The sequence below is a fragment of the Fragaria vesca genome, linkage group LG2 (assembly GCF_000184155.1).
Source record: "Fragaria vesca subsp. vesca linkage group LG2, FraVesHawaii_1.0, whole genome shotgun sequence".
In the NCBI taxonomy this organism is placed as follows: domain Eukaryota; kingdom Viridiplantae; phylum Streptophyta; class Magnoliopsida; order Rosales; family Rosaceae; genus Fragaria; species Fragaria vesca.
In genome coordinates this window covers 12,457,226-12,467,975 of record NC_020492.1, presented here as the reverse complement: position 1 = coordinate 12,467,975, position 10,750 = coordinate 12,457,226, and the positions used below count along the sequence as shown (strand labels likewise).

Here is a 10,750-nt window from a genome sequence, read left to right as displayed (position 1 = left end):
CAAAAAAATAAAAAATAAAATAAGAGCAAAAAAATAAAAAATAAAATAAGAGCAGAAGTTTCCCACCGCCTCGCTCAGTCAAAAGTCAATTTTTTCAATCAGTTGGGACGCCCTAAAGAACTTGATCAATCATATCAAACGGGACAAATGGACGGTCCGATTGACGGGGTTGAATCATTTTGTTTTTTTTGGCTCCCATTTATATATATATATATATATATGAGAGATACCACCCATGCGTTGTTGCCGGGTAGGATTTCTTGATGATGAACAATATTCAATCCCCATCTCACATCTCCCAGGCCACCACCTTTTTCAAATCCACCGCCAATTCCCCGACCTTCCCCTATTTTTCAACAAACACATCCATTTTTTCCAGATCCACCACCAACATCATGATATCCATGCCTGTAAAATCCACCGCTCACCTCCAATTTTACCACCTCCTATTCCGCCACCTGCACAAAATCCATCATCAACCATATAGCCTCTACCATCCTTTTTTAATTCCACCACCATATCATGGTCTTCCTCTTGTCAAAACCCACCATGGACACCTCCGATCCCATGCCCACAACCAAGTAAAAAATGGAAAACGACATGAAAGAAGTAACAAAATTTTCAATCACACAAACGTTTTTTTTATCAGAACAATGGCATATTTATAAATAAATTGCATTAAAGGGCAGCACTGTAATTTCATCAGAGAAATCTATAGTGTATAGAATGTATGTATGTATCACTTCTTGTATTAACTAGTTAATGTGTTGTATCATTTCAGTGTTTGTGTTCCATGACCACAGAAGATTTCAGCTTCCCCAAAGTACATAAATACAGTAGTACTGGAAGCATCGATTTCCCTCCTTTGTGGCGAAAATCTCCCTGCACAGATTCATGCCTTAAATTCTGTACTTTAAGGTGGTTTCATGTTTGATATTTTTAACGAGCAGTATACAAGGGGGATAAAACTAAGATCTAAGATTTTAAGTGCTTGAGCCACTTTTGCTCCGGCAGAAACAGGAGCACTTGAAATTCATGTAAAAGAAAATTATAAATTGTGTCAGAGTTTACCTCTAGAAGATCTTAGAGTAGGTTTGGTAGCTTATTTGTCTAGGTTCTTAGCAAGTCCAATACGTGGTTGAGAGATAATTATGATGATGGGAATCCACATATATCCTACTATCAAAAGATATACTCTGGCAGAAACAGGAGCACTTGAAATTCATGTAAAAGAAAATTATAAATTGTGTCAGGGTCTACCTCTAGAAGATCTTAGAGTAGGTTTGGTAGCTTATTTGTCCAGGTTCTTAGCAAGTCCAATACGTGGTTGAGAGATAATTATGATGATGAGAACCCACATATATCCTACTATCAAAAGATATACTCCAATCACTAAAATTTGAAATTTTGAGTAAAGATTCAAGTTCTTTTGAACTCTTTCTCTACCATGTTCTTTAAAATTTAGGATAGCTAGCTTACAATTCTAATCTATCAGCCAAAATAACCACTCAAAAAGACACCCAAATATCCTTCACATCACTACATATATGGGTACCTAAATGATGCATAATCTAATATACACTTTTAGCATACATATTGTTCTAAAATCAGTTGAAAATGAATACGTGCTCCAGTTAGCATTCCTACAAGCTTTAAACTATGCTACTAAGTATATTATCTGCCTAGAAGGCCAAAATTCAGTACATGTTACTATTCTTATTCTCACCTTGCAGAAGGAAAAAGCCTGTGACGCAAAAGCTTTAGTATCTTTCCCACTCTCCGCATATCAGCATATGGAAGGTTCTTCACCACAACAATCTTCCACAAACCAATAAAACCCATTCTATCTAGAGTTTGTCCTTCTGAAGAAAGGGTATGCAAGTAACATCGTTGATGAACATAACAAAGCAAACATTCTTCCTTGACAAACGAGAGACCTAAAATATATACAATTTCCAAGACAATGGATAGTTGGATGCCTCCACCAAACACACCCTAAATTAACTGCAGTCCTGCTTTGCATAACTTCAATCATATCCCAAATGCATACACTTTACCGGAATGGTATTGTTTAGGTATCTGAATAATACACTAAAAACTTGACCTACTTAGATCAAAGACGTAATTTGTTTACCGGATGTTGTACAATCTGTAAAAGAAGCGCTGGTGCACCTCCATCAAAAAGCACAACCCGACTGTTAGTTGAGAGCTTTGGTGTACAAGCAATCATTCAAACCACCACACAGACTAAAATCTAACACCTCAACATCCGCATAGCAAACAACGGAAAAAAAAAAAAAAAAAAAAAAGGGAAAAGGAAAAGAACTACAGTTAGGTCTTTTTTCTGATCCATCTAGTATTCTAGTGTCATGTGCTCCAACTATATGTGGCCTCACTCCTAATAAGTGCTGCAAAGTGTGTAGTTGCAGTTACTTCAACAATAATTATGTGATAACAAAATGCTATATCCTTGCCAATTTCATCAAGAGCGTGTGAGACACCTAAGGATCGGAATTAGTACTCACACTCTGGTCATGGTACATACCCGCCCCCCCCCCCCCCCCCCTTAAAAAAAAAAAACCACACAAACACAAACACACATATAATCAAATAGATCCAACTAGAGTAATATAGATGGCATGCTAGAAGATGTATGACCTGATTGGTACCTACCTATAAAGTATAGATGAAAGCCAATTAGTCATCCAACAAACCAAAGAGAAATGAAACAATAGGCCATTAGTACCACTGACACAGGAGATTCTTTCATTGCCTTCAAAACCATCCCATGATGATCATCAACATCTTAATGTTTAGAGTGGATATGAGAACACGTAGATGCAGAGAAGAGTTGCCGAAGAGATGAACCATAAAGAAGTAACGATAGTTGCACTGCGTACATACCAGGAAATTAGATTTCTAGTACAAATGGCAACTTAGATTTCTAATAAAAATGCCAACTTGAGAAAGGAAGAATATGTACAAAGTACAAACAAGAATACAAGGATTATTCTGAAATCCAAGAACACATTGTGGGTAATACAAATCACACAACCAAAATATTTCAAGTTTAGGTACCTGGACAATGCATTGCCTTGACCAAGGGCAGTGGTGATCAAAGTGCTCCACACAGTTGTTGCCGATAGAACAATGAGGGTGATAGCATACAAGTGTCACAATACTTCACTCTTAGAAGACGTCATTGATAATAACTTCTTTTGTTCTAGGGAACTGAAGGAGTTTGTCTTCCACCAACATCACAACTCACTGGTCTTCCACCAACATCAATAGACACTGATGAATCATAACAGAACTCTTCCACATGCGGATGTGAGTTTCATGATAATCCCAGGGTCCCAGGCTGAAGTAAGAAAAAGAAGCATCAACACCCTATCAAGATCAACTAAAGAATTAAGTTATGTCAAAACTTAGGAGTAAATAGAGAACGGCAGAAAAAACAACACTCAAAACAGATTAAATAAGAAAAAATCATGAAAACAAAAGACACCAAAATTTGATACAGTATTCAGAGGCTGATGAAAACATAGTCTGCAAGTGAATGTTTAGTATAATATTCAATTATAAGAAATTACGTTCCAAATATACATGAATCTGAACCAATGCCTTATAATCAATGGAGAAAGAAGGTAACTAGTAGAATATAAATAATTTTGTATCAACCCGAGTTTCCAAAAAAGAAAGGAAGAAAAAACAAACTAAACATATGTCTCTTAGAGTTTGAAAATAAAAAAACGTTAACAATGAAATACCATCACGTAACATGAACTTTACACGCAACTACAATATCATCACCTAACATGAACTTTACACACCACGTATCACATACCACATATTCACTAATAGTGCTCATACAAGATTCCATTTCATAATCCGGAGAACTATTAACAGTAATAACTAGAGCAATGTGACTAGCAGTGACCTGGCATCTGGCCCAAATATCAACCTTCAGCCAATGATGAACTTCTGCAAAGGAGCGCTAGGAGGGAAGGTAAGTATAAAATCAATATCCCAAGCGAGAAATATAATCATACATCTATAACCAAGTTAGATTTCAACAAACTACAGTAGAAAAGTTCAGGATATATCCAAGCTCAAGTAGACCTATGTACAAGTTTTTCTATCATATTCAAATGCAAACCATCAAGCTATAATGTCCATAAAACACTATTTTTGCACTGCTGAAGATACCGCATTATAAATATGTAAACTAAGAACCCGTTAACACATTCAGCCACAAGTAAACCTAATCACTACAATAATCCCTAATCTCACATGAAACCCTTTTCCTTCGACTCTGCCGCCATCGTCATCAAGGACTCCAAGAAGCAAAAGGTTGTGGTTTAGTATGATGATGGTTAGCGGGGTTATGGTTTCTGGTTGAAGGGCTGGACCTTTCGTTTCTGACCGCAATGGAAGCAATTTGTATCGGGTTAGCGGGGATATCGAAAGCCGGTATGATGATGGTGGTTGTGGTGGTGGTTAAGGTGTGTGATGGCGGTGAACTGGTCGTGGACCTTAAGTTTTTGTTCTGAAAGGCTTAAACCCAGAAACTAGAGAGAAGAAGAATTGATCGAAAAAAGAAGAAAAAGAAGAAAAATTAATATTTCATTTGGGTAACTTTTGTTTTTTTTTGTTGTTCCAAGCATTTAACGGTGTTAGAATAAGTGTTAATGTCATGTAAGGGACAAGATCATATAAACGGCTAAGATTAAATTATAACACTCGGTTCACTTGAATCTCCGTGCATAGAAGAATTTAACCAGACAACTCAACCAAAATAGTCATAAACTAATAGATTAACAAAAAATACTGAAACATTGGGATCTATTGCAAATTAAAAGCTCCAAATTAAGCTGATAAATTTAAGGAAAACAACAAAAATTAAGAATTTGGGTACCTCCAGCTTTAACAATGTCAACAAGATTGTCTTTAAGAATGACGGGAATTGAGCGCGGGATGGCCCTAACAACTAGGACTTGGTTCCTCTCCTGGATTTTGATCTCTTGCTAATCATGGCATGATATAGAACCTTTCCAAATACGCCAATTTTGTGTCTTCACGGGGAACTAAGAATGATAGATAAGAAAATACAATAAAAAAAAACATAATATCATGTTGCAAAGACTGCCAGTCGAAAGAGTTTAAACCGCCAGAAGAGCAGAATTACTGATAATCGACGGTATAAAGGTTGAAATCAGTTCGGTTTATGATTAAAGGTTAAGGTTGAAGCACTTGCAGCCGCTAACGACAATCTCAACTAGAGCTCTCAAATATGACATTTTTGTTTCACTGCATCAATAAGGTAGCTTATTAAAAAACAGACACGAGTGCATTATTAAACTTTTTTTTTCCTCATCGAAGAAATTCAAGAAAAAGAAGTTGGGCTATTAACAGGGTAGAGTTGGAATTTCAAAGCAATAAATGGAGATGGAGGGTTTGCAGAGTCGTAGCGCCTCCGGTTCTTCTATTTTCTTTTTCAATCTCAACGCACTGCTGCTTAAACCCTCCCTAAAACCCTATTCGGCTATTCCTTATGGGTAAGTTGCGTTCTTTCTTATGCCTCCAATTTGTACTAGTATGATGCAGAATCCAACCTTTTGTTTTTGTTATGCGTATGTCTATGTAACCAGAGAAATCAAGGCAAGAGAAGCGAAAAGAAGCTCGCTTGGCCAAGAATGCCAGAAAAAACCAGTCTTGGCTCCAACGTCAGGTACCCTCTATCACCTCCCTTGTTTCTTCTTCTGGGTTTTCTCTATATCTTCTGCTCTCTATCGAAACTCTTTCGTTTTTGCTGTTATTTTATATATGCAGAAAGCCTCAAAATCTACAGAGAAACCCCTAAATTCTTCTCATCAGAATAAGAATGACGAAACAGCTATTTCTGAGACAAGTAGGGATATGGGAGTTGAAAATACTAAATCAGAGGTTCATCCGAGACCATCAACAAAGGTACCTAAGAGAACCCCAAAAACAAAGTTTGACAAGTTTCTTCAACTAGATCATACTAGGGCCGAGGATGATTTGGAGCTAGAAAGGAAACTTGCAAAGAAACTCAAAGTCAAGGGTGGAAAATTGAAGGGTGAGGATCTTGGTCTTAACATGTTGTTTGAAGGAATTTCATCTTTTGCTGACGAGGCATTGCCTTCTAAAAAATCTGAAAAAAACTCCCTAAGAAAGAAACGGAAGAAGGACAAGTTATTACCTGATGACCTAGAGAGTGAAGATCCAAATGTAGTCGCTACAGATGGCGCTGTTCCCTCCAAGTCATCTTCGAGGAAGAGACCGAAGAAGAGAAAGTCCTTGGAGGAAACAAAAGATGGCAATAACGATGGTGGTATGGGCATTGAGGTATCTAAGCCAATGGAGTCCTTGGAAAAAGTTCCTGCCACCACACCTCAAAAATATGTAGCTCCTCACTTAAGATCACGTGCCAGGAATGAGCTTGAAGAGTATAGTCAGGTCCGTCGACAATTGCGTGGTCTTCTAAATAGGCTCTCGGAATCTAATGTCGAATCCATTACAGGGGATGTGTCTGTCCTCATGCGTTCCATTCCGCGTGGTATCGCCTCTGATATATTTGGTGAGGAGGTATTAGCCTCATGTGCTCATGGTCCTCGTGGAAATGAACAGTTAAGTTTATTATACTTGATGGTGATACATCAACTTACTAATGTTTGATACTGTTACCCTAAAGTTTTGCATTTTATTCTTTCAGATAGTGTCTGTAATTAACTTGTTTTTCTGTTTCTGTTTTAAAGGCATGCTGCTGTTTTTGCTTCTTTTGTGGCCGGCATGGCCAGTTCAGTGGGAATCGACTTTGGCGCAAAGCTTCTGGCTTTACTTGCTAAAACTTTTGAGGTGTGTTAATGATGTACTAACTTCAGTTTCCATTGTTTTCAGAAAGCTCTTACATCAAGTAATGTATCCTTCTTCTTTTTTTTCCTCCTGTTCTTAGGATGAGTACCACAAAGAGGACAATATTTCCTTGAGAAATCTTACTCTTTTACTCTCTCAATTATGCATATTTGGAGTTTGTTCAAGGTACGTTACCTAATGTCTCCAGGGCTGTTGGCATATATAATGTGAAGTTGAATAAGTTAAAAAGCAGTTGTGCAAAATCTTCTTCCACAGTTTTCTTAAATAGTGGACCTCTATTTGAGATTATATTTTTGAATTCTTACTTTCTACTTGATGGAACTTGCTAAAGCATACTAGTATGCTTCATAAGCAGAGGTAGATCTTGATTGTATGTATTTTGGTAAGGCTGTGTTTTCAGACTTGGATCTGAAAATATGCTCCAAAATATCCATCATCATGATACAACTACAAACACGCTCCTGAATGTTTGTGAAATAATGATATATGTATATGTAACACCCTCAATGTCACACTCTTTCAAATGTTAGTGTTGTCTTCAAAACATTGTACTGAATAACTCATCGATGGATTGAGGGCATTATGCACAATTGTATGATATACATGAATTTAAAAGTTCAAATGTACGTATATTTACATTTAGGGTGTGTTGATAACAATATCCATATTTGCAGTAATTAATTAGCTAAATCATGTACTCTAGTTAGCAACATGATTAAAATATTAGTTTTACTTAGTAACTTCTTTTATCCTATGAGCATATGCTACAACAGGTAGTGTGTAGGATGGAATAAACCCTTTTCTAACTGCTTTATTTTTGGTTATGTTTTTCAGTGATTTGATATATGACTTTCTGATTGTTTTGAGCAAGCGGTTAACAGAGATTGATGTCTCAACCATCTTGACAGTTCTGCAATGTAAGCATTTTTTAAGTTTACCATCATATTAATACTAAGCTATGTACGAGAGACAAAATATATTGTATCATCCCGAAGCCGCAGATGTAGCAATTCTACTCATTCATCTCCAACTAGGAGCCCTCTCATTCAATCGAACTCCATAGCGTTATAACACACTGTGTGCGAAGCCTGCATTCATATGTTAATAGATTTTCATACTTATGATCATATGATATGTTATGTATCATGTATGTCTTGTTAATGCTTAGTATAAATCAACATAACTGTTACTTCTAAACCAATTCAGAAAGCTTCATACTCTTGGACTTGCAAGTTATAAAATGAACTGTCCTTTCTAAACAGGCTGTGGAATGAAAATAAGGGCTGACGATCCTCTTGCAATGAAAAATTTTATTGCGAGTGTTCAGAATAGAGTGAACGAGTTAAAGGCCTCATGTGGAGATGACCAGGAGAAGATCAATGGCAGAAGGGTAAGCTTACATCTCTACTGTAAGTACTGTTTAAATTGGTATTAGTCTTCGCCTCAAAAGCTGAGAAATCTAATCTGATACCTATAGATGGAGTTCATGCTTGAAACCATATGTGACATCAAGAACAACAAGAAAAGGTTGAAAGAAGATACTGCACCTCATACAAGGATAAAGAAATGGCTACAAAAGGTGTGTGATTCATACATTTTTTTTTCTTACTTGTTTTCTACTTGGCATTGTGGAAGGAAGTTTTGGTGCTTCCTTGTACTGCACGTCATACAAAGGATAAGAGGGTTCTACCCCAATTTAAGTTGTTGAGGGTTAAACAGGTGATAAAAGCTACAACCAAGTCAAGTATGTGCACTTTAGAAACTAAGTGCTTGTTTGACATCGCTATTAAGTATGCACACTTTAGAAACTTAGTGCCTGTTTGACATAGCTATAGCAGCAAAGCTGGTTCAGGCAACTTTCTGTGTCGGTATCATTATAACAAGTGATAATACTATAATACCAAGAAATTTTTTGCTATCTGGGTATAGAAAAGTGAACAGGTGAAACCTAATTAATATATGCAAGGCTGTTAACCACGTGAAAAAATCATTGAAATGATGGTATTTTGAAACATCAGCTGATCTTTTCAACTTTCGGTAACTTCCAAACATCTTTTCCCCAGCTTCATCCCCGGGATTTTAAAGAAACTCTTTCAAGTACAGCCAAATACTTTATAGAGAAATATACAGAAAGCCATTTGCTCCAAAAGCTGTGAAACAAGCAGCAACTTAACTAGTCTGGAGGTATAATCCAGTGCTTAGTTTATTAGGATTCTATAGTCTTAGTTGCTGGTGTTGATTTTTCAGTCGCATATGGTCATAATTAATTCATGTGTAGATAATAGCGTGAAACCTTTATAATATAGTCTGTTTGTCAGGTTTTCATTATCTGTATGTTTCTTGATGATTTATTTTCAGTTACGGGTAGAAGACATTTTAATAAGTGGACTCAATTGGAGCAAACTTCTTGATCCTAATAAGAAGGGCCAGTGGTGGCTATCTGGTGATATTGCCTCAACAGCAGACAATGTCGAAGAGGTTGCTAACACAATAGACAAAGAGGTTCTTGAAGCCCGGAAACTTTTGCAGCTTGCTGCTGCACAGAGAATGAATACAGATGCTAGAAAGGCAATCTTTTGTATAATTATGAGTGGGGAGGATTACATTGATGCATTTGAGAAGCTTCTGAGATTGGATTTACATGGAAAGCAGGTAGGTGCAACCCGTTCAGTTTCTGTTTTGGCAGTATTTTGTCTTGCAAAACTTATTTGTCTTTGTTCTTTGTACAGGACAGAGAGATAATGCGAGTTCTAGTGGAGTGCTGCTTGCAAGAGAAAGTGTTTAACAAGTATTACACAATTCTGGCTTCCAAATTGTGCGAGCATGACAAGAATCACAAGTTCACATTACAGGTATTCCTTTCTCTCCATATGAGTATTAAGATGGGGAGTGATGAGGAATATGGAATAAATAAACTCACAGCCCTTTTTTTTTTCCTCAAGAGGGAGTTTACAGGCAATGAGTTGTAAAATAGAATCGGAAACATATTTCCGTCTGTAATGCAGCATATTTTCTGATTCCATTTACCAAGTATCTTGTTTCTGATTCCATTTTACAGGCATCTTTTTCTGAACCCTATCTGCTATTCTTTATTCAACAGTTTTGCCTCTGGGACCAATTCAAACAGTTGGACTCAATGCAGCTTAGTAGGTCAATGCACCTAGCCAAATTTGTTGCAGAGATGGTAGCCTCTTTCACTCTGTCCCTCGCCGTTCTGAAGACGGTAGATCTAGCTGATATCAAGCAACTAACAGCAAAAAGGACAATTCATTTCCGGATGTTATTTGAGGCCATATTTGAGTATCCAGATAACCTGATATGGAATATATTCACGCGCGTGGCCGTCACCCCGGAGCTTGAAAGTCTTAGAGATGGGATTGAGTTTTTCATCAAGTATATTGTGGAAAGCAATAAATCCCTCGGGGCAAAGTTTAAGCTTGCAAGGAAAGCCCTTAATAATGCTGAAGGGGTCCTCATTTGTCGGATTACTTGCCAATAGTACCGATACATGATGGGGGGACTTCCATTTCTTTTTCCATTTTCTCTCTCTTTTTCTTTTTCTTTTTTTTTTACACCTTTTTTATGCATATTGAAAGAGGCCATGGAAATCCAATGATATTTATTATTTTTTGTGGTCACACAAGTCAGATACACATTTAAGTAAACATAACCTTTCTAATGCCAAACTAACAGTGTGCGTAATTCACCTCCATGTTTGTTTGAGTGGAGTCATTAGCTATTTACCTAGCGCGGTCCAACCCTAATTCCCCCGTTTCATCTTCGATCTTCTAAGTTTTCATCCCCTCAGAGTCACTACTCCTCCCTGGTTTTTACTCATGGCCTCTATTGATAT

At 37.1% G+C, this 10,750-nt stretch overlaps 1 protein-coding gene across 1 annotated transcript; it reads left to right on the top strand.

Annotated features, from left to right (window-relative positions):
• The first annotated feature begins 5,467 nt into the window (after window positions 1–5,467).
• LOC101295016 (nucleolar MIF4G domain-containing protein 1-like) lies at window positions 5,468–10,396 on the top strand. Its single transcript, XM_004292426.1, has 11 exons — window positions 5,468–5,558; window positions 5,652–5,731; window positions 5,833–6,650; window positions 6,780–6,879; window positions 6,977–7,062; window positions 7,732–7,814; window positions 8,160–8,287; window positions 8,375–8,476; window positions 9,256–9,549; window positions 9,627–9,749; window positions 9,998–10,396. Exons 1-11 carry the CDS (start codon window positions 5,555–5,557, stop codon window positions 10,394–10,396), a joined length of 2,217 nt encoding a protein of 738 aa, XP_004292474.1. The 5' UTR covers window positions 5,468–5,554.
• The last annotated feature ends 354 nt before the right edge of the window (window positions 10,397–10,750 follow it).

Bases quoted from the DNA above. Each gene is read 5' to 3' on its own strand.
- LOC101295016 (XM_004292426.1), top strand. The intron at 7,815-8,159 runs GTAAGCATTTTT...CTTTCTAAACAG, and splicing joins CATCTTGACAGTTCTGCAAT to GCTGTGGAATGAAAATAAGG. The intron at 9,750-9,997 runs GTATTCCTTTCT...TTTATTCAACAG, and splicing joins ATCACAAGTTCACATTACAG to TTTTGCCTCTGGGACCAATT.